The following is a 24,715-nucleotide window of genomic DNA, read 5'->3' on the forward strand; positions in this document are numbered from 1 at the left end:
CTAACAAAATGGGAGTGAATCATAAAGTCTATGGTATTATTAGGGTCCACTCCCGCCTTTGAGCTGAAACCAAGCCCCACCATCAGTCCTCCCACTCAGATGTCTCCACCTACAAAATCAGCTGGTGGGTTGCCACCAGAAGTAGTTTCCAAGCATCTACCATGTGCGTAGAGCTGGGATGCGTATTACATATGTTTATAGCAGTTTGAGAGATCCCTGTTCTACTTGACCCACCAGCCCCCCACCCCCGGCCAGTTAAGGAGACCAAATTCTTTCATCTATAGAAAACACCCCGTCAACGCTAATTCAGTGCAAGATTTACACATTGTAGGCTTTTAATTGCTGTGGGACTGAGGCCCCTCCAAGCACTCCCAATGTGCCAGGCGCTGGACTTCACACTCTGGTCTCTGTATCTCCAGAGCACCCCATGAAGCTGCCAGTGTTACCTTCTCCATTCGACCAATGAAGACCCAGAGGTCTGTTTGGTTGAGAGTTGCCACAGAGCTACAAAGAGCTCATCAGCGTGCTCTGGAGAGCTGGAGAGTTTTCTGATTTCCAGTGGCTCCCTTGGTTTTCCCATCGATGTAATGAGACATAATAGTTCTCATTTAATAAGGTCATGGTGAAGATCAGCAAGAGACTTTGTGAAAAGCACCTGACACGGTTGCTAGACGTAGAGCTGGCTAAGATAGCAAAAGGTGAACCTGGACCACACGACCTGATCCCTCTGGCTTCTTGGAGGCTTCACCTTGCACCTGAGTCCAGCATCCCAGAGCAACATTCCTGTGGGTGGGTTTGGAGTGGGTGGAGGAGCTACCCTAAGGGAAGAACCTACTGCTTTAATGGCGTTTAAAAATGCAGCTTAACCCAGAGCCAGGATTTTCTTACACTGCATGGGAATAGGTGAAAATAAAAGAAAAAAGGGTAAGAAACCCACTGGGTTTGTCGGCTCAGAGATTCCCGCTCTGGGACAATTTTAGAAGAGCTCTGTGCTTTGAAGTGTGGCTGCTCATTCTTGTTCTTGATCAGCCATCACCTTTCTCACCTGATTTTCGTATCATCACTTAGAGCCCTACGTGTATCTAAATATATTTATATGCTTATACCCAGATGTGTCCTTTCCTCTTGATTATCTAATCTTTTAAGAAATCTCCACAATTGTTCCCTCTCCAGGCTTTCACAGCATGGTTCATAGCAAGCTGTCCATTGTGACTGACTCCTTGAAGTCAGTAGGCATCTTCCCTCCAGTCAGGTCTTGAGGAGGATGCACGGTGGCCTTGCCCAGGGCCTGTGAGCTCTAAATACCATCCGAGGTTGTTCACAAGCTTTCTGTGGTTGAGGCCGAGTCATTTATATAAAGAGGCTTTTGTACTCAGAGTTTCTCGTTGGATTTTTTCAATGTGGTAAAGACATCTATACGATCTAAACGAACAGCAGGAAACATTACTTCCTCATCACGCAATTCAAAAGAGTCACAGGTGAATTATGCGTTTGGTATTGTAAGAGCTTCTCAATTAACAATGGCAGATGCCACCCAGAGTTTTCCTCCGAAAACATTAGAAAAAGGCTCCTTCACCACACATTCATTTGTTTCCCTACGAGATTTCCTGCCTGTTTCAAAGAGGGTTTTTAAGAATGCACGCTCTGAGTTACAAATACTTAGTGCAGAAGGAATATCTGTGATGTTTGCCAATCACTGTGGCAGAAAAGAACATGCTGAAATGGGACACTCAGGAGCCCCAGGTTGTGTTCTTGTTTCTCCCTTGACTGTCTGGGTAACATGAAGCCATCTCTGCTTTTCTGAACCACCACCAGTCCTTATGCAAAATGGATAGCCTGTATGCTAGGTTGCCTGGGATGAGAGAGCATTCATGGTGGAGAAAAATTGTTAAAACATTGTATACAGCGAAAATCTATTTCCAGATACCTCAAGGTAATCCATGAATACCTTCTCATGGATTACAAAGCACTGTATTTGCATGGTCTTGGGCAGTGACTGTTGGAAAGCCATGGTGCATTTGAACACCTGAGCGTCTCACAAACATCTGTGCCTGCTGATGGGTGCACAAAAGGAGGGTGAGAGAACTGCGAGTAGAATCATCTAACGTGGCTTCCAGATGTCCTGATATCATGTTTCATAGTTTTGACTTCTAGCTGATTTAAGGTCAAAACGAGAAATTGATGCCTTTGGCTTCTTGAGGTGGCCGTGGATTCTGAATTCCATTGCATTCAAATTCTCAAATGTTCAGAAGTCATTGTCTAGGTAATCCAAAAACACTCAGCCCTGTTTCAGCAAAACTGGTTCAGAGTTTCAATGAGAAGACTCTGTGCACCTTATTGTCCAAAGAGAGAGTGACATTTGTCAATTGGATTTTCTTTTTAACTTCTGGATTTTCCAGATCCAGTATCTTTAATTTGTATACTTGTTGGATGTTTGCAACACATTTACTGAGCACTTGTTTTAGGCCAGGCCCTGAGCTAAGTTCTGGGAGACATCAACTTAAACAAATTACAGGTAGATGGATGCATGCATGCATGGGTACAGGGATGGATAAATGCACGGGCAGCCTAATTTCAAAGGCTGCTGGGGGTAAAGTAAATTGATCTCAAGACAGCATAACTACTAGTAGTGATAGTCCAGGGGGGAAATTGAGTAAGCGTATCTAGAAGGATCAAGGAAAATCTTCATAGCAATGGCAAAGTTGAACTGAGTTCAATTTTAAGAGATGAATAAGAGTTTGTCAAGGTAAAAAGTATAAGAAGGACATTGCAAGAATGTACAAAGATGCAGTGAAATAGGTGCACAGGTGAATATTAGAAGCCATCTATGTGGCTGGCATTACACAGCGTGGGAACAGTATGGATGTGGGGTGGGGATAGGTCTGGAAAGATGAAGGAGGGTCTGAGCACCATGGTTCAGAGTTTGGACTTCTTTTTGTAAGAAGGAGTGAGTATCATGATCACATCTGCACTGTAGAAAAGAAAGGAATCTTAGGGGGAGACAAAACTGGGAAATAGAAGGCCAGTTAGGAACATTTTGTAGAAGTTCACACAAGCAACCACGAGAGCGTGAATAAAAGCCATGGCAGTGGGTTCGTGGAGAGGATCACAGAGAAACACTTCTTAGGAGGTTGAGCCAGCAGAGCTTTTTGGACTCATTGAATGTGCAGAATGAAAGAGAGAAATGAATCAATGATTTATTCTGATTTCATTGACTGGGTGAATGGTGATGCCATTGGAAGAAAAATGCAGAAAGACAAATGGACTTGTTCCCCAATAAAAGACTGCTGAATCCAAAGTCCAGAAATCATCTTTGTCTCAGGTCAGACCTGCCAGGATTCCCCCAAAATATAGAGAAGCTTCATGCAAAATAAGGTCTTTGGGTGACCCTGTCAATGAACACAAGTACGATGGGAAACTAAATCTCAAAAAGAGAAAGATTGCCCATTTTTTGCTGTGTTTTTGTCGGTTTTGAAGACTGATTTTTTGTTTTGGTTTTTTTCTGGTCTATTCCTTGATCATATTTCAAGGTTTTGTTTTTACTCATCAGAATGACAGGAAGTTTTCAGTGTGTGTTTCCTTCAAGTTTGGCCTCAACCTTATTTTCAGGATTAGGCGTTTGTTTCTCCATTTGCCTCCATGACAACCAAGCCCAGAATTCCTATATATAGTCACCCAGCACCCATTGTCCCTCTGGCCATTGTATCATAATCTCGTGCATCTAGGCCAGAGAGCTCCACTGATGATAGAAGACAAGGAGGTGCCAGAGTCCTTGGCCTGGAGATTTTCAAGGCATAATCAAAAGAAGGAAATAAAATAACGTGGCTGCCTCTAGAGATTTATGTTACCCCTTAGACGCTATCCAGAAGGAATTGAAATGGTTTGCGTTCTAAAGCTTAGACTCTACTACAGTTTTCTTTTGGAATGGCCCACAGATAAAGAACATTTTTTAGTATCTTCAGAGGAAATATTTAGAAAGTTGCATTGGTGATTTGCAGTTTTTGTTGTTAATCTGGACGCCAAATTCCACTCAGTATTAATAGCACAAAATCAGCAGCAGGTACCTTGAGACAGAAAGCAAGCTAAATCGAGGTACAAAGGAATACAGGAAAGAAAACTTTTTAAATCAGCAGACTTGTTGACTCTGAATCATCGTGACAGTTCTATATGCTATGCACTGTTTTAGTAACTTAAAACTATACATGTATATATCTGGAGTTAAGAAAGTTGTCCGCAAATTCAATCCACAAACATTTTCTTAAGAACCTTTCTAGGCACTTCTAAGCACTTGGGATGCATCAGTGAAGAAAACAGCGAGAATTCTTGCTCCTGTGGAGCTCACATCACTTGCTCATTTGTCATTTTAGATCGGCAGGAATAATGCCTTACAACCACAGTTGTCCATAAATTCAATTCAGCAAACATTTTCTTAAGTACCATAATTAAGTAATTATGATGGTAATTAAAGTTTATTAAGTTGGTAAAGAACCTAACAGATTATCTTGTCTAGAGGTACTTAAAAAAATTATTGTGGTAAAAAAAAACACATAACATGAAATTTACCCTCAATAAATGCTTAAGTTTATAATATTGCTAACTATATGCACATTGTTGCATAGCAGATCTCTGGAACTTTTTCGTCTTACAGGATGGAAACGCTACACCCATTGAACAATAACTCCCCACTTCCCTCTACCCACCGCCCCTGGCATCCACCATTCTACTTTCTGTCGCTATGAGTTTGACTGCTCTAGAAGTAGCATCAGGCGGTATTTGCCTTTCTGTGACATAGCATAATTTCTTCAGATTTCAACCATGTTAATAGCATATGATGGGATTTTCTTCTTTTTTTATACACATGATGGAATATTATTCTATATATATATATATATATATAAAACTCACCATAGTCAGCCTCACAAAAAATATATATATATAATATACACACCATATTTTCTTTTTCCATTCGTCTGTGGATGGTCATTTAGGTTGTTTCTACCTCCTGGCTATTGTAAATAATGCTGCAATGAACATGAGCATGCAAATATCTCTTTGAGATCCCAATTTCAATTCTTAGTGATAAATACCCAGAAGTGGGATTGCTGGATCATATAATAGTTCTGTTTCTAATATTTTGAGGAAACTACATGCTATTTTGCATAGCAGCTGTACCATTTTAACATTCCCAACAGCAGCACATGAGGGTTCCAGTCTCTCCACATCCTTGCGAGCACTTACTACTTTTTTTTTAATTGCCATCCTAACCAAATAATCTTTTTAAAAATGCCTTAAGTATTTTATTTTCATCTAAAATATAGAGGTGTTTATTCACCAGTATTGTAGTGTAGGGCTAGGCCTAGGTATTTGAATCTGGGTTCTTTAATTGGAGTTCCGTGTTTTCTCTCTTGCGTAAACCATACACACCTACATTGTATTGTGTGCTGCACTCAGTTTTAATTTCTTTCAAGTGGAATGAGAACTTAGACATTTGCGAAACAGTCTTAGAGCAGAATCCTTCTAGATTTCTATGTTCTCAATCTTTTATAGTTGGTCTTGCCAAAACATAACTTGACAGTAATTTTCTTTTTTTTAGCAACTTGACTTTATCAAGTCTTTTCAAAGCTCAACGTAGCATTCTTAGAAATAACACTTTTTACATCATATTTCATCATTTTATAGAATATTAATTAAATAAGCTCAGTAACAAATATAACAGTATGAAGAAGTTTGGGAGCAAATAAAATTGATTCTTGCTAGCATTAACTCAAATACTGGAATAAGAGATGGATGGACCTGCTGAGGATGGTGCATATCACCAGCCCAGACACCACTGCGGCCGTGGGCCTTCTGTGGTCGGGATGCTTTAAGGGCACAGACATTGATCTGGTCAGGTTTGCTAGTGGGAATTGCTTAAGAGGACTGGTAAGTGTAATATGAGGTATAATGGGATGAGAGTGAGAATCACAATGTGTATATATTGGCAAAACATTATGGAGAGCAAAGAGTTCTATTTGTATTGTTGGGAAAAATCTTCACAGAGGAGATGACCTTTCAACTGAGTTTTGAAGGATGGGTAGGAATTCGTCAGGGGAAAAAGAAGAGGAAGAGTATGAGGTAGCCCTGATCAAGGACTCCCAATGATGCGATATGTAGAATGTTCAAGGAATTGGAAACTAGCTAAGTGTGGCTGGTGACATGGGCTGGGACCAGACTGAAGTACTGACTTTATATTCTTTTTTTTTTTTTTTTTTTGAGACAGAGTCTCACTCTGTTGCCCAGGCTAGAGTGAGTGCCATGGTGTCAGCCTAGCTCACAGCAACCTCAAACTCCTGAGCTCAAGCGATCCTCCTGTCTCAGTCTCCCGAGTAGCTGGGACTACAGGCATGCACCACCATGCCCGGCTAATTTTTTCTATATATATTTTTAGCTGTCCATATAATTTCTTTCTATTTTTAGTAGAGATGGGGTCTCGCTCTTGCTCAGGCTGGTCTCGAACTCCTGAGCTCAAACGATCCGCCCACCTCGGCCTCCCAGAGTGCTAGGATTACAGGCGTGAGCCACCGCGCCCGGCCGACTTTATATTCTTGAGCTCTCGAGCATAACTATATCATATTTTTGTGAGTGATATGTGTTATTTGTCTATGATATGCATACCGGCTGAACTAGAATAGGTCTTAGAGGGGAAAAGAACCGGGAGGAGGCTTTAAGTGTTGCCCATGTGTGGCATGGGGACCCAGTCGAATAAGGGGTGAGGAAGGCAGGGGACTGGAGAGGAAATGAGCAGGGGTGGGTCATGAGTGGTGTCTCTGGGACATGGCAGACACCTGGTTAAATGTGCTGCCATAGGAAAGGGAGAAGTCTGGCACTTTGACGGAAGAAGCTCACGATTTGGGCTCCTGCAAAAGGAAGGGCCATTCACTAACATTCAGAACGTTTGGGGAAAGACGGCATCAGATGTCAACATGTTGGGTTTGAGGAGTCTCAGACATAAAGCTCAAAGCAGTTTTCCAGCTTTAGATGAAAACTCAGATGATCTCAAAGCTCAGTGGTTTCGCATTGCCATAGAATTGTCTACTGGGTGACTACAGATTCCTGGGTCACTGTCACATACACAGAAAATACTTGACTATTTTTGTCCTTCGCCTGAGTTTATCAGCTAGTTGTATAATAGAAGTTGCATGCCATTCCAAAAGTTTCCTGGCTATTGACTAAAGTGTGTCTTTAGCTGCTCTCTTATTGCTAGTGTGCCTTTCTCAAATTTTCTATCATTTCTTGACTAGAAATAGTGAACTATGTGTCCAGCTTATCTGAGTCCTACCCCCAGGCTCCTGACTTGGGACATTTACAGTATTTGTGGTTAAATTTACCCACAGGTGATATTTTATTTCTAATTGCTTATGCTACCAACCTTAGTTGCTAAATAGTCTGTTTTCCTGAGGAAAATTACAATCCATGTTTTATTTTGAACTTTCTCTGCTATTTCAGAACTTGGGAGATTTTAAATCATCCCTTACACAAGCTACCCCACCCTCTGATGTACGTGTTTTTCTGTTCAGATTCATCATTTCTTTGCCCTGGGGAACTTAAATCACTTTTTTCATTGTGATAAGAATGTAGTTGTTTAATTTCTGTTTAGTTCCCCCAAAATGTACAACTTAGGTGGCGGTGTGGCAGCTTGAACATTGAGGTATCTGCATGTCTATTGTGGATATCATTAATAAATGTAACTAATGAATGCTAGTCACATTTATTAATGGACACTGTTAGTTCTTTTGACATTCCCTCTTCATCTCCCTCATTCCCATATTTTGTCAGTCACAAAGTGCCGCTCATTTTCCCTTCTTCCTCCCTACCTTTTTGTAGATGCCTCTATTAAAACATTTGTTTTTGCGTTGTATCACAATTAATTATTTACGTGTATGTCTGAGACAGTGAGTTGCTTGGGATCAGGGCTCAAGTCTCACTATCCCAGATCAGGGCCTCCTATTTACTTAGATGCTCAATAAATATTTGCTGAATGACTGGGTGTAATTTAATCATTTGCCCCCCCCACCCCTAAAAGTTGCTCGCCTAAAATTCTTTGTCTTTTATTTTTTTTTCTGGTACTTGATTCACACTGACCAACAAGCCTCAAATCTGCATGAAAATCTAACTCAAGTATAATCAAATGTGGATGCTGGCAACAAGGTACTGCTACTCCCTTTCACCTTCACTCACCCCTCTCTACAGAGTTGCAGAAAATTGAGAATTGATCCTCTGTACGGCTTCCTTTTTGTGTCACTCAGTGCCGGGGGGCGGGGGGGGGGTGCTGTCCTCTGCAGCTCCCACCATTTGCTGCCCAGTTGGTTCTTAATCTTCCCTGTGTCTTCCTTGATTTTACAATAGTTGAACTCTCCTGTTACTGTTCATTTGTTTTCTTTGCCCCTTTTATTCCTGCAGTCAGTGGAGTGAGTTTGCTAGACGTGGAGAAGGCCCCTATTTTCACAAGTCAACTGCTCAGCTCTCCCCTAATAGATAGGAGTTTCTAGAAGGCACTCTTCATGTCTTCTCTGACTTTGAGTTCCCGAAGCCAGCACATGGCCTGGCGCTAAGACAGTGTTGATTAAATGTTGTGGAATCAGAACTGGGAATACCCAAGAAAGTCTCATAATGTCAGGCTTGTCGTTCACTTTTTTGTCATTTGCCTTTATAAAGTCCAATTTCTTATGATTGCTTCTGGACTGCTGAATTTCTGGAGAAAAACATCAAAAAAAAAAAACAAAAACCTCTAATTAGTACTCATCTGGGTTTGGCTGGTATTTGGAGGAGCTGGAATTAGCAAAAAAAATTTACCATTTCTCCAGGAACATGAAGAGGTGAGAGGACCAGGAGGTCTCATCCGGAATTAAGTCCTTGCCTGAAATCCTGAGCTTGTCAAGAGCCATGGAAAAGCACCCACCTCCCATTTGCATTTGTGCACCTTTCTTTTCCCGGCCAAATCCCACTTGAGGAATTTTAGAGTGTTATTATTTGAGGACGATTTATCAAGCATCTAACTAAAGCATGACATTTAAACAGACAGCTTTTCAATTCTGGGTATTTGCAGTGCTTACCTGTACAACGTGCTTCTAGAAATGTCTCCTATGTAGTCCTATTTTTTTGCTTTTATGAAGCATTTTGAAATTTTGGATATTTTTTTTCTTTTCCGTGAATCTTGCTTTCCTTGTTTTTTTTTTTTTCAAATGCTCCAAAATGCTTATTTTAGTGTTTTCTTTCATATTCAGTTTAATGTTATTTTCTCTCTCTTCTGTTAACATTTGTATCTATTCTGTTATTTTCTTAACTATGTCAACCTTCCTACCACTTTCTCTCTCTCCTCTGTACTGTGTGTTTATTCCTGAAAAAACTGTCCATGCCCTTTCTCACACCATTGGTTTATATCACGGGACCCTGGAGGTCACCGTTGGCGATGGATGCCTAATAGGCAAGACTCAGACTTTACAGTCAGATAGATCTTTGTTCAGATCCTGCCTCTGCTTCTTAGTAGCTGTGTGACCAAGCATTCTCAGCTTCAGTTCCTTCATTGTCAAAATTGAGATGAGAACCCAATTACATTGTACACCATAGTTGTGAAAATTAATTTCTGGCTGCCCCATAAATTCCAGACCTTGTAGGCAGTGTGACCATCCATGCTAAAATTCTAGTTTGATCTTGATTTTACAGAACATAATTCTTTTCTTATGATAGACAATTTAAAAAAAATGGATAGCTACGTATAACTTAGTCAAATTTGTTTTATAACTATAATTATACATTATAATTTAATTTCTAAAACTTTGCATCTAAATAAAGTCACAAGTCAGGGAATTAAAACTCTTTTGTCTCAGGGGCGGTTGGTTAGGGATGTGTGGTAATGTTAAGCTGCGATCTGTTTTTGAAGGTGGCCCACCTTCCTCTTTGCTGTTGGCTCCATTGCAGATACCATTGTCCGTGCAGGTGATAAAATGTACCTTGCGTGACCCGTGGTTGGGTGCAGAATTTCCCACTGAATTCACTTGCTTGTGCTTCAGCTGCTGTATTTCCCCATGACCAGAAGTCTGACTCTCCAAACACAGGGGTATTTTTAACTTTTCCTTCCTTATGCTCAGAATGAAAGAAAAGAGTCTTAATGATGATTTTTAACTTATGTGACATGCCCTTCACTGCTAACAGTCTGTTTGCCTTTCCAGCCTGGGCACAAAACGACCCTCTTCCTGCTCTTCGGGCTGTGCTCCACGCACAAACCGGAATTTTATATAGCCGAGCAAGTGGGCTTTTTAAAGAGCGGTGGAATGATACACACTCACGTCTTTGTCACTTTAGTGCCCAAAGTGCGAAAATCCTACATTATTCACAAACTCCAAGTGAGAGGAGAGTGAGAGAGATGGAGAATGTTAGCACCAAAGAGGAAAGTACAGCTCTAAGAAGACCCAGAAAGTTGTAACCTGGGCATTATTACAAATGTATCATGACTGGTGGAATTTGCTTATTTTTGTCAATAAGCCTGTCCATCTGATTTTAACCAGGAGGAAAAAAGGAATTTATGGCATACAGCTGCTGTTCTTTTTGCACTGCCATTTAAGAAGGGTGACAAGTCTCCATGTCTTGGAATGCTTTTCCTGTGACTTCTTGCATTTTTATTTCTCCAGGTTTTCTATAATATATAAATATCAGAGTTAAAATGTGGAAATGTGTCAACGAAAAGGAGATTCCCTTCTCTTGGAGGGAATCTGCCTAAGAGATTGGTGATTGTGTTGAGTTGGGGTGGGGAGCAGGGAGGGGAGATGCATTCGCATGGCTTGGCCTCTGACCGGGAGCTGTGTATTTCTTTGTAGCTTTGCTATGAAGGATTGAAGCTGTCAGGTGCCTGGTATCTGAGACAGCTGCCAGCACCCAGTCTAACCTGTGAGACTTAGGGGTATGCCACATTGTGCAGGGAACTGTAGCTGGTTTTTGAGAAACGGACAATTCCTTGGGATGTTGGTTTTGGTCTCTGGGTGGATTTGCAGATGATAAACAGATCACTGGTATCAGGACCTGGCTCTGGCCTTGTTAGTTGCGGAGTTTCTATTCTGCAGAGCTAAGAATGCAAACGAGAACCAACACTACCAAGAGGACAGAGGGATACTGGCTGGCAGTTCAACTTGCAGCTCAAGACTGTGCTAACAAGAGAGGTGGAGTGTGTTTTGTGCTTCACCGTGTGTGTGTGTGTGTGTGTGTGTGTGCGCGTGTGTGTGTGTGTGTGTGTGTGTGTGTTTTAAGCAGAAACTAGTCTTGAGAGCTTCCATAGAAAACATCTCGAACAATCCATGAAATGGTAAACAAACCTGCTATTGAAAGAAAGAATGAGAAGTTGACAATTGTATTATTGTGATCCTGAGTGGGTTCATCAGCTAGGGTAGAGGAATAAAGAACAAGAAGATAAAAGAACTGGGTAAAATGAATTCAGTTGTCATTCCTTTCTTCCTTTGTCTTCGTTTTACACCTGGTAATGAACCTATGGAGGCTTGGAGAGATTATTCAAGTTTCCTTTTGTTTTATTTTTTTGTGTGGCAGGTTTGTTTACAATTTCCAAAGGGGTTTTTCTCAATCTTGAGGAATATGAATTGGGAGAGGGGGGTGGACAGGAGAACAAGGGGGAGAGATATTTTCATATTTTGAAGACAGGAGGGGGCCCCACAATCAGGGAGGCTGCTCTGCTTTTGTTTTCCTTCTGGAAGAGGCTGACGGGATGGATGGTGCTGGTCTCATCAAATATGGGTTTCACAGAATTCCTCCATGTCCTGCCTCAGGGAATTATGCTTCGGAAAATTAAGTGTCCATCAAATCAGGAGGAGGCTTGTACAGTTTCTATCCCCTGCTTTTTGAAAGGCTTAAGAAAAGAGCCCTTTGTTTTCTTTTCAAGGAAAGTTACACTGAAATTCATCTGTGTGGTATTCGTGGACTTCATTTGTGTCATTCACAGGCAGCTGTAGGTTATATAGGACGATGTTGAATTCCTAACCTCGACATTCAAAGCAGCATGTTGGGAAAAGGTTAAAGACCTTTCTTTTACTTTCTCACTCTCTCTCTCTCTCTCTCTCCCCCTTTTTTTTTTTTTTTTTTTTTTGCTTTTTTTCTCTTTCTTTCTTAATTTGAAGAAGAAACTCAGTTTTCCCCTCTCCCACCTAGATCAAATTTCTCCACCACATGCCACCGAAGCTCCTCAGGTTTAAGATTTGTGCCTGTCATTTCCGACATTTTCCTCGGAATCGAAAACTTTAAAAAATACCTTTCAGGGAAACTTGTTTGGAATTTCATTTTAATGGGATTTATGAATAAATCTCCATCTTAATGCTGACTAAGCTTGAAACATCCATTCCAGGAGAACACTATCGGATTTTTATATTTTAAAATTTAAATCAGTTGCCTGTGAAGGCATAAAACATTTTTATATTTGTGTGAGTGCCTGGTGCTTGAGCATTTCTGTTAAAGACTGATTTTTTTTTTTTTAATTTGGTTCGCTTGAATAAATCTGGGCTGCAAAGGAAAAGATATTGCATCATCTACTTTCCTTTCTCGTGTAGACGCCTGTGTACATTATGTGGGTTTATTTATCTCACCTACAAGGACGGGTATTCTGTGGCAACCTGTTGCCACACTGCAATTTCCTTTAACAAACAGTTTACTTTCTTCCTTCACTTTGAAACTTTTAACCTCAGAATTTTATTTTTAAATGCCATAAGCCCTCAAAGTCAGATGAAAGGAGGTGACATTTCCTCCCTACATGTGTTTCCCAGATCTGTGTTGTAGAAGGTACATGAGGATAAAAGATGGGATCATATTCATCCCCCTTAAAAAAAAACAAAAACCTCAAAACCAATGGGGAGATGATGGTCGAAATGAAAGGGTGCAAACTTGCAGTTATGAAATGAAAGTGAGTTCTGGGGATCAGATGTCCAGCACGGTGACTGTAGTTCGCAATGCTGTGCTGTTTACTTGAAATTTGCTAAGGGAGATCTCAGGTGTGCCCACTGCACACGAAAAATGCTAACTGTGTGAGGTGATGAATGTGTTAATCAACTTGATTACTACAGTAATCATTTCACGATGTACACATATATCCGATCATCATGTTGTACACCTTAAACATGTACAGTTTTTATTTGTCGGTTATCCCTCGATAAAGCAGGATGGGGAGGCCTGAAGTGTCAGGGGTTTTCAAGCAACGCACCTCTCCTGTGTCCTCCGTGCCCTGTGTCATTTTCTCCATCTCTTCGCAGACTCGTCATACTCAGAGCCCCCGGACGTTCAGCAGCAGCTGAACCACTATCAGTCGGCCGCCCTGGCAAGAAACAACAGCCGTGTCAGCCCTGTGCCTCTTTCCGGGGCCGCTGCTGGCACTGAGCAGAAAACCGAAGCCGTTCTTCACTGCGAATTCTGTGAATTCTCCTCCGGCTACATCCAGAGCATCCGGCGCCACTACCGGGACAAGCATGGTGGGAAGAAGCTTTTCAAGTGCAAAGACTGCTCCTTTTACACGGGCTTTAAGTAAGTGGCGTGATGAGTAAGTTGGGAAGAACAAGGTGGGTGCCCCTGCTCGCCCCTGACCACGTACTTCCCTTTACACTTTCCTGCCTGGAGCTCAGGGGAGGCCCTGCCCACGGGTGATGGGAAGATGATGTAGGGTTGGGTCCAGCCTTCGTGAAAGGAGGCCACTTTGAGAGACTGCTTCGGGGTTTGTGGAAGGGAGGAAGGGCTATATCAGAGCAAAGGGGTTTAAAAATCCGAGCAAATGGGCTCCCCAGCAGTGTGAGATCTCAGCAAAGGATTTCTCTGGCTCAGTGCATGGAGCAGTGTTTTCCTTTCAGAGAGCTATCTGCCACCCCTTGTTTTTTGTCTTTGAAAAAAAAATATGTTCTTGGAAGCAAAGTCAAAGTCAAGAGAAAACATCCAGCAATAGTGACTTCCCTGCTGCCCCTATAGAAAATTTTTTTTTTTTTTTTTTTTTTTTTTTTTGAGACAGAGTCTCACTCTGTTGCCCGAGCTAGAGTGAGTGCCGTGGCGTCAGTCTAGCTCACAGCAACCTCAAACTCCTGGGCTTAAGCGATCCTACTGCCTCAGCCTCCCGAGTAGCTGGGACTACAGGCATGCGCCACCATGCCCGGCTAATTTTTTGTATATATATATTTTAGTTGTCCATATAATTTCTTTCTATTTTTAGTAGAGACGGGGGTCTCACTCTTGCTCAGGCTGGTCTCGAACTCCTGACCTCGAGCGATCCACCCGCCTCGGCCTCCCAGAGTGCTAGGATTACAGGCGTGAGCCACCGCACCTGGCCGAAAATTCTTATTTATTAAAGTCATAGTATTGAAAGACACAGAGAGAATCAAGACGCCAGCACTGGGAACACTAGGCTTGAGCAATCGTAGAGAGATTGTTCCAATCTAGAAAAAGATAATCAAAAGTCACTCTCGCTCCTCTGCATGACAGCATTGGTGAACTTGATTAAAGAATGAAATGCTTCCTATGATGTAATCTAGACTTCGCCTGTGATTTAATCTCATCCTGTGAGATAACATTTGGGTTAGTGGTTACAGGTGTAGAGTGTGGAGACTAACTGTCCGGGTTTGAATCCCAGCTTTGCCATTTATTGGCTGTGTGACCTTGGACAAGCTACTAAGCCTCTCTGTGTCTCCATTTCCTTATCTGTAAAATAAGGATAATAATAGCACCTACTTCATAGGGCTCTTGTGAGCAGTGAAGGAAATGGTGTATCTGAAGTGTTTAGAATAGTGCTTGGCACAAGGCAAACATTAATAAGTATTATAATAGCAGAGATAGAAAGCTATTATAATAATATAACATTAGATATTGTATTATAGATACAAAGCTATTTCTGCTTCTATTGCAATCAGGATCTGACTTAAACTACTTTAATACAGACTTCACAAAGAGATGCTGTAGAAATTAGGCTTCATGTCCAAAGAAAAAGAAAAAGATGAATTGGAAAAAGAACAAATCTTCCCACCAACATCTTAGCTGTTGGGATTTGATGGGCAATGTATTGTATCTCAGACTATTAATTTGCTGCAGTTATATAAATATGTTCAGATACACATATATGTAATTTAAAACTGAGAGAAGGCTAAAGAACCCAGATAACAAGGGCCGACTGACAGATGTACATGTTTCCCCAGAGGGCAGCACTTGGGTTTGTGAAAGGGGTCCTCACCCATTAAACTCTTGTTTTTATCCATTTTTATGAGGCATTTAAAGCTTTTTAGATTTTGAAGACGTGAAAAGGATGGAGGAAGAGGTAACAGTACCATTCTACCTTCAAGCTGATACTACAGCTCTGAGTTTAGTTTACCTACTGACTAATCATGATGATTGCCTTCCTAAACAACTTGCCCCTCTTACCTGTGACAAATCCCGTAGGCAGTTTGTAAATCAGCCGAGCTTTAAGATAGCCCATCTCCTCCCAAGCATGATGAGATTCCTCTTCGGATTTTGTTTTCATACTTTTAATAGGCAGTTTCTAATTTTCAAGAATAAAGTGTTTGGAGAATCTCTTTTCTCTCAAACCCAGCCAAGTGGCAAAATAGCCAAATAGTTACTACCGTTTGACAGTGTTCTGTTATCGGTTGAGTGACCAAGGAACTTGTGGTCAGCAAACATGATTAACAGATTTCTTTTAAGCCCCTCAAGCAGGAGTGCCACACTTGGACACCTATGACCAGTGTGTCGGCAGGAGATGTGTGAACTAAATGACCCTTGTCACATTCATCACCTCTCTCCCCAACCTTTCTCCCAGATCTGCTTTTACTATGCACATGGAAGCTGGGCATTCGGCGGTTCCCGAGGAGGGCCCCAAAGATCTTCGCTGTCCTCTCTGCCTCTATCACACCAAATACAAGCGCAATATGATCGACCACATTGTGCTGCACCGAGGTAACCTCCTAACTCAGTTTTCTTGGATGCAAGGGGAGGGTAGAGGGTAGCATGGGTGCGTTCTAGGGAAGCTCCCTCAACACGGCAGGGGCACTGTTGTCCTGGTCCCTTCTTCCTCACTTCATCTCCAGGCAAGAAACCACAGTGATACAACTACAGTGACAGCCAACAGGACAAAAACAACTTCCTGCTGGGAGGATTTCCCCCCCAGAGGGAGGCAAAGGTGATGGGTTCTGCAGTGAACACTTCTGTAGGGTGTCCCAGCATGAGAGATTTTTACATTTGGCATCTTCTGCCACCCACAGGCTTGTGTAGAATGCATAGAAGGACTGAATGAGAAACAGAACGGGTGAAGGGAAACAGATGGAGAGCTATACAGGTGTTAGAGATTCTTTTGAGGAAGACCAAAATGATGATTTCCAAAGTAGAGTGTGGAATTTCCCTTGAAATGGACGAGGAGAAAGAATTCTTCACAATAATGTTTATTATATATTCTAATACTCTGTTGTGTATATCCTATTAATTTTAATAATAATATATATATTCTCATATATATTAGAAAATCCATGGCCTTTGGATTTACATTCTCATTTTAAAGCCTGTTCTGTTTACCCTCTCTCTCGTCCATGAAAAGAGATGATTATGCTGACGAGCCAATGGCCACGTGTCCAGTGGAGTTCCATAGTGAACATACAACGGATGTTCTGTAAATGTTGATTCCTGCTGGTAAACACTGATACTTCTTTAGGTCCACTTTGGTCTTTCTTTGAGTTGAGTTTACTCTTGGCCAATTAAAACACTGTTAAATAACGGGCTTCCTCTGCATTGGAAGGAAAAATGTGTTTATGTAGAACGTGCTTTGCCCTGAAAAGATTCAAGCCGCAGGTGGATGGAAGAATGTTACTGGGATACCTATTGCAAGTCTCAATTGCTGTTTCCATCTACTGATCTTTCTGTCTCTCCTTCATTTTTTTCTCTCCCTCCCTTCTTTCTTTTTCCCTCTTCCTTCCTTTCTTCCTTCCTTTGACTCTAGCCTTGGGAAGCTTTTCAATTCTTGCCACATGTGCCTCAAAAGCAATGCATGTTGTCTGCTGTTCTGCTGAGATGTCACTCACTCTGAAATGCTGGGTATTTGGGGGGTGTTTGCAAAGCATCTCACATTTCCCCGGAGCCGTTGCCTTTGGCCAGTACGTTTTATGACATACTCACCTGTGTCTGCACAGACTCCATACATGGCTGGCCATTTAACACTCTCAGATTTCCCTCCTTCCCACTGCACTCTAATGAGACGGGGGACCGTTGCTGGCTGGGACGTCCACCTGCAAGCTGGGAGGAGCAGCGTAGGAACACTTAGGCAGGAATTCTTGGCCTGCATGGTCTTTCCTGGTGTTCTGCCTCAGTCACCTGGCTTCCGGTCCCCCAGCCCATGTGTTGCAGTGGCTCTGTGCCCCGTCCCAGCTTGGGTACAGGCCATCAGCAGTGCTACTGCCGAGCAAACAGAAACGGTGAGACCTCACTTTCTGTGGATGGTTCCCTTCTTTTCCCATATTGCTGCCTGGCGGGATCAGAGCTTTGATGCCTAACGAGCTCAATGACTTTCCTTCCCTGAGCTGAGAACACAGGAAAGGGGGAGGCAGACAGAGATTAAACAGTAAGGCCACAAACACTCCCATCGCTCTCTACACTTGACAAAGCGCTGCTTACACGCACACTGTCACTTCCTCTGCCAACAACATTACGAGAGACCGTACTATTACTTATATTTCTGTTTCATGTATGTGCAACTTGAGGCTGAGAAAGACCACATTTATTTGTTTATTTTATTTAGTATGATTTATTTGCAGTCTACTTCATTTTACAAAGGATTTATGATATCTTAAAGACATTCGTGCAGAACTATAGAATTAAAAACAAATTAGGAAATTGGGGCAAATGCAAAAATCAGGAGAAACCAGTGGAAAGTTCACCTAGAAATATGAAAAATAGTGACCGGGAGTTTGCATACACAGGGGATGCCATGAGGGTGCTGCACATTTGTTCGCAGTGGGCTGCAGATTAGGCCCTGAGATTCCTGCCGACCGTGGGAGAAAAGGAAACAAGGAATCAGATTTAGAGCGCTTGTTAGACCTTTTTGAAATGTTGGTCAGCAAATGTTCAGGAATCCTAGACACTGAAACCTAAAGGATTTCCCCAGCGGGTTCTCCTGAAGGGGGTGGGGTGTGCTATAGAGTGTGCATTGTGCCCACCATAAATACAGTAGTAGGTTCTGTAGGGCCCATGAGAGCTGGAGCCACTTAACCAGAGTCACCCAACTGCGTGTCAACCCCAGTCCTTGGATCCCGTGTCCCATGACATTGCCCATTGCTGATTGTTTATAGTCTCTTCTGTTTGCTTATGGAGATAATTTTCTAAGTCCTCAATCAAGGTCAGAAAGCACCAGTCTGAAATGAACATGGGCATTTGAAGATTAATAGTAATAATAGCAATTATGTTAATAACAACAGTTATAATCTCTGGGTGCTTACTAGGTAGCAGGCACTGTGCTAAGTGCCTTATAATAGGTCCTCTTATAGAATTCTCACAAAATCTACAGGATGGCTATCACTGTTGGACAGTCATAGCCCAATGACAAGGAAATAAGTCTCCAACAGTCATAGCCAAGTGACAAGGAAATAAGCTCAGAAAGGTGGAACAACCTAAGGGCAAGTGACTCCTAAGTAACCCAGGCTTGTCTGACCCTCAGTCCTTGCCTTTGCCCACCAGGCATCACTGTCCCACCCTTGGCAAGGTGGTATCACCTTGTTGAGTGTTCTAGTGGCTGTGGCAGCTGGATCAGAGGACAGAATTACCTGTGGGGCCGGAGGTCTCAAACGAGAACCACTGACCCACAGAGAGCAGAGTGCTTCAGGACAGCCATGTCTGCCCCCATGTCCCGGCCTGGCTTTGGCGTCCATCTCAACTCAGAATGGCAGCTCCGTGAGAAGCTGGTCTTAACCAGTTGAGAGGCAGGACTGTGTGTCTGCCTTGCAATTCCGAGTTGGGGCTGATCTCGAAGTAACAAGATGTGGCTCCTTCTGCACCTGTCTTCTCCCTGCTCTGTGGATGAATAAACACCTTTGGTCTCTGGGGCCCTCAGTACGAGATCTTTCTGAGGCCTTCATTAATTAAAATACTTTGGATGAAAGGCAAGAAAAACAACTTCTGAGCTGGCCCTGAGACAGAGCTACTGTTGGCAAGAATAGAGTGTCCATAGCTTTTTGTCTAGACAAATTGATATATTTAAGTAGGGAGAAGAGGGAGGAGAAACCATTTCATTTATGGGAAATCTGAATGAGAGGTGATCAGGGATTTATGTTGGCCATGGCAGAAGGGAACATGATGTTTGTTCATGTATTTGGCAAACATTCATTATTTACTTGTTACATGCCACACTTTGCTTGGTTCTTTGGGCAAGACGAGGTGCATAAGACCCAATACCGTCCCTCCTCAGGGGATGGAACGTGTACATCGTACATACAAGACAGTGAGTGATGGGTATCTAGGAGACATGTTTCTGCCTGGGGTCGAGAGGGGTGGCTTTCAAACTAAGCCATGGTAACATTTCAACAGACAGAGAGGACTTAAGGCAGGGTATCTTAATTTTCTAGGGCTACTGTGACAAATGACCACCATTGGGTGGCTTAAAACAACAGAAATGTATTCTCCCGCGGTTCTGGAGACTCGTAGTCTGAAATCAAGATGTCATCAGCAGGGCTGTGTTCCCTTTGAAGGCTCAAGATGAGAATCCTTCTTTCCCTCTTCCTACCTTCTGATGACTCTTGGCATTCCTTGACACTCCTTGGCATATGGCTGCATCACACCAGTCTCTGTCTCCGTCTTCACACAGCGCTCTTTCCTTTTTACAAGAACACTAGGCATTGGGTTTAGGGCCCAGCCCTTATCCAGTATGACCTAACCGTAACTAATTGCATCTATAAAGACCTTATGTCTCAATAAAGTCACATTCTGAGGATCTAGGTGGACATATTTCTGGGGGATACTATTCAACCTCCTGCATAGAGGAAGGAACAATTTAATAAACCACTGAGGTCAGCAAGACATGTCTGTAGAATTGCATCAGACATTTCTGGGTGCCGAAAGAGAATAGGAGGCATACCAGAGAAGTCTGTTCTGGCCAAATTATGGAGCTCTTTGGATACTAATGTAGAAGTTTGAACTGTACGCAGTAGACAGATGGGAAGCCAGGACAGATTTTGATCAGGTGAGACACTTATTGAATACTAATTGAATAAAGATTGAATAAAGGATTGGTAGACTCATCTCTTTCAGGAACTGTGAACTTAGGTCAGATCAACATTTGGTGAGATTGGCCATGATTTGATGAGTTTAACTAGAGAAAAATTAAACCCTGAGACTTTTATTTCAAGGACAAAGTTGGTGGAAGGACTTTTGGTGAGTTTTCATTCATGCAACAAATACGTATTGAATATGTACTATATGCTAGCATTGTTTTGTTTTTGTTTTTTTGGTAGAGGATTTTTATTATTTTTATGTATATAAAACCCAACACTATACATTTAGACCAGTTCAGTGGCAAGTTCTTTAGCCTTTGCCTTTCCCAGCTCCTCAATACAGATTTTGGACCCCAGGACGCTGCTTCCCCAGTGGTGGCAGATCGCATCATATCTGTCATTGTAATTGATCCTGATAGCTTCCACCAGCTTAGCCTTTGTCCTTCGAGTTGACCTGTGTGAAGGCGACAGCGGCACAGGTCTTCCTGTGGACTAGACACTCCAGTCCTGTCTTCCCCTTGATAATGCAGTGAGGGACCCCGATCTTCCAGCACAAAGCAGGCAGGAAGTCAACCAACTCCATGGGATCCACGGCTTGTGCCACCACCACCAGCTGAGCCTTCTTGTTCTCCACCAAGGTGATGACAGTATTAACCCCTGCTCAGAGGACAGGTGGCCTCCCAGTGGGGGCATCCCCTTTGCCAGCAGCTTTCTTCTCAGCCTGGGCCAACAGTCTCTGCTCCTTCTCCTGCTTGGTCTCTGCTCTGTACTCGTGGGCCAGCTGAAGCAGCTGAGTGCCTGTTTGGCGGTCCAAGGCCTGGGCGAACTGGTTAATTGCAGGAGGCACTTTCAGCTCCTGTAGAGGGTAGCCCTTTGCCGCCGCAACCGGATGTAGCGGGGCCACTGGACAAAACAGGTGAGGCCCCCTTTGGGCTGGAGGTCCTGTCCAATGTCAGAATTCTTCAGCCTTTCTTCAAACAGGGAATTTACCACCTTCTTGGCCTCCTGCTTCCTCACAAGAGCAGGGGCCAGGGACACCTTCTTCCCTTTGGCCGTCTTTTCTTTGGGCATCTTGGACAGCTGGAGGAGAGAGTGCTAGCATTGTTTTAAGCTCTAGGGATACAGCCATGAACAGTCAGGCAGGGTTTGTGCACTGAAGGAACTTGAACTTGAATGGGAAGAGAAACAATAAGCAAGTGAATAAATAGTTTCATGGGTGTGTTTCTATTGAGTTTATCACCATTGGAAGCACAATGCCTCACATGTAGCTTTGCGCATATGCACCTTGCGCACCCATAGTGAGCCTGAAAAATTGGGCACAGATTGAATTTAAGGGATGAAACACAGTTTTGCCAAATATTTACATTGTGATTGTGGAGCTATGCAGTCACTGCTACTGATCTCCAGTTGGCGTATTAACTTTAAGTTTCTGTTTCCCAATACATAGACAAACGCTGAATTTAACCGAACTTTGCGAGTGGGAGTCTTGGGAACAGAAGTGATCTCCCCTAATTTATCTAATCAGTGTCGTTTTTCTTGAGGAAAAAAAATCACAGTGAGATTGCCAATCTTTAATGTTATTCAGTGAAATTTCATGTTCCATTCCAACCCCACCAAATATCTTTGCCTATTAGAATTAGAGGTGCTGCTCCCATCTCTCTCTAGCTTGAAGGTGGTGTCCTGGACAACATGAAAACTTAATAGTTCTCACCAGGAGCTGTTTTGCTTGTGTTTATGTGTGTCTATTCATGGTTATATTTTTGGATGATTGCTTTAAAAAATAGTGTTACTTTCTTAAGGGCTTTCTCTAGTACTCAGCCTTTGTCTGTTTTTGGCCTAGAGAGTAGGTCTTTGGTTTGGCCCAAAGAGGGACTCAGTCTTCTAGAATGATAATTTGCATACAGAGTTTGTTGGAGTGAAAGACTTCCAAATCCTTCCAAATCCATTTAGACTTGGCATGCCCTGGGAAGGAAACCGACGTATGTTGTGGTCTGCCTTTCAGGAAGAATTTGTACTTGATGATTCTGGACTCCACCGTGATGTGGTTTTTCACCGATCTGAGCAGAACTGACCCCTTTGTAGTTGCAACTCTGCAGATTTTTCCACTGAACTCCACAGGAGCTTGACAGCATGCAATTCTCGGCTCTGGTTGCGCCTTGGTACACATGTGCTTCAATGTGACATTACTCTGGGGCCCAGCCTCTTGGGTTTTATGTCCCACTGCAACACCAAGCATCTTTTGAGTAGGAGGAGATGAGAGACACAATCCATCTTGTAGTCGAACTGGTGAAGTCATAATATTTTTGCAGCCAGTGCTAGAAGCTGAGTCACAATGAGTGTGATTCAGGCCCTGATTTCTTACCCAAGGTAATTTTGAGAGGTGTGAAGTCAAAAAGACCCACAGTTGTCACTGCCCCCATAGAAAAAAAAGCCCTGAGCACTGAGCTTCTGTAGCCAAGACAGGGCCAGTCCATACCTGGAAACATTCCAGCCGTTAACTTTATGTCCTTCACTTGCCTCAATAATGAATAACCTCATTCAGAAAACACCATCGGTCATTTGCCCACCTTTCAAAGTCTGTCTTGTTTTTTTTTATCTTGGACATATTAGCTGTGTTTTCAGAAAGGAGAAAAAGTTAACTTTTTTCTAAAATTAATATCTTAGTAAAAGCCCATATAATTAAGAGACGTGGCAGCCTGGTAATGTCTTAGTTTGGAAATGGGAAGTCTCACATTTCAGAGTAACTAAGCAGAGAAATGACCTTTTCTTAAATCCAGAAGATACTTGAAAGACATTCAGATATTAATGGTCACCTTAGAAATCTGTAGCTTTTGCATTTTTAAAATATCAGGAATGAAAGGCTTATAAGTACACTGCATACACCTGGGATGTTCCCGGGAAGGTCACACCAGGGGTGCAGCAGGAGGGCGCCCTCGGGGGTCAGGACCTGTACTCCCAGGTCACAACTTTGTGCTGAACCAGAGGTGTGACTTTGAGGAAGTAGCTTAATTGATCAGTTCTCAGTTTCTACATCAATAAACTGAAGAAAATAGAACTGACTTCACAGGGTGTTATGAGAACACAAAGTTGCAGCGAGGGCAGAACACCTAACAGTGCTTGAACCACAGTAAGCACTTAATAAATTGCAGTGGCGTTCACATTAATTATTATTATTTGAACTCTGGGGTATTATTCTGAGTGCTCGTGACTTTGTGTAACATTCACTTAGACACACATAGTGAAATTGGAAACTGCAAAGAAAACTAACCAAAATGGCAGAGGAATTGAAAAGGAGACCCATTAAAAAAATAAAGTTTGGAAAGAACCTATTATTGACTATGGAGAAGTGAAGACTGGATGGGGACTGAATGCTTGTCTGCAGCGTGGTTGGGGCATCATTATATGGAAAATGATACCTGGCTGTTCTCCATCTCCATGGAGGTCAACGGACAGGCAGGGCAGGCCAGAGCCAAAGAACTAAAGTGGAAGCAGTAGAGACAAGATATAAATCAGGACCAAGTGCAGAGAGAGCAAGGAGGGTGCAGCACCAAGGAAGGGCCAGTAAAGGTCATGTCAACACCTCCCATGAACTGCTGAGGTCTAAGGGCGTGCCCCAGTGTGGGGGCTGGCCCCAGTTCAGCCTGCACGCCCCTACACCTTGCCATGGGCACCAGCTTGCTTACGAGTTACTCAGAGCAGTGCCAGTTCATTCCTGGCACTTTGCTTAGAGCAGTGGTTCTCAACTGGGGTCGATCTTGCCTTCCCAGGGTACGTTAGTCGGCAGGCATTTTTGGCTGTCACGACTGGGGAGAAGGGGATGCTATTGATTCCTAGTGGGTAGAGGCCAGGGTTACTGATAAACATCCTGCGATGCACAGGACAGCCCCTGACAACAAAGAATCTCCAGCCCCAAAATGTCAGCAGTGCTACTATTGAGAATCCCTGGGTTAGAGGAATAGCATATCCTAACATGGGCTCCTTTAGACTTACTAGTTTACGCCAAAGCATTTTTCCTCCGTTGACACCAAACCATAGAACTGAATGGTTATAAGGCTATCAAACATTTGCTATTCTAAAAAAAAAAATGTGTGGATTACGTTATAATCATGTGTTTCTTAGCTATCTGCTATACTTGGGTTTAAAAATATTTATATTTCTAAACAAGCGGCTGACTCGTTGTATGGGGAAAATAACATGCATTAATGCTCCAGGGAGTATGTTGCAGACACCAACTTCCACGCTTCCTCTGCCCAGGGTTTCACCGGCTGATGAATCGCTGCATTCAAGGACTCCCAAGGCAGTGACTGCCCTGTAGTTAGAATGTTGTGGTTGACACTAAGGCATGACGCTGGGTAGGGAAAACTCCCAAGGGGCCAAGCACAGGCCAACAACAAAGGGAGAACTCTGAGTCGCATCGGCACACAAAATACTGATGCTCTGGAAACGTTGCTTTTCAGCGACTCTGGGAATAA

The 24,715-nt window shown here is 42.8% G+C and overlaps 1 protein-coding gene and 1 pseudogene across 2 annotated transcripts in view; one reads left to right on the forward strand and one right to left on the reverse strand.

Annotated features, from left to right (window-relative positions):
• The window catches only part of ZNF462 (zinc finger protein 462), a 138,261-nt gene that overhangs the window by 88,450 nt on the left and 25,096 nt on the right, over positions 1-24,715 (forward strand). For both annotated transcript variants that reach the window (XM_069474524.1, XM_069474525.1), the window contains exons 8-9: positions 13,281-13,548; positions 15,815-15,951. In XM_069474524.1, coding sequence (XP_069330625.1) covers positions 13,281-13,548; positions 15,815-15,951 — 405 coding nt within the window. The remainder of the gene's footprint in view (positions 1-13,280; positions 13,549-15,814; positions 15,952-24,715) is intronic.
• Positions 20,529-21,314, reverse strand: LOC138387956 (large ribosomal subunit protein eL8 pseudogene; annotated as a pseudogene).

The sequence above is a fragment of the Eulemur rufifrons genome, chromosome 7 (assembly GCF_041146395.1).
Source record: "Eulemur rufifrons isolate Redbay chromosome 7, OSU_ERuf_1, whole genome shotgun sequence".
Taxonomy (NCBI): Eukaryota; Metazoa; Chordata; class Mammalia; order Primates; family Lemuridae; genus Eulemur; species Eulemur rufifrons.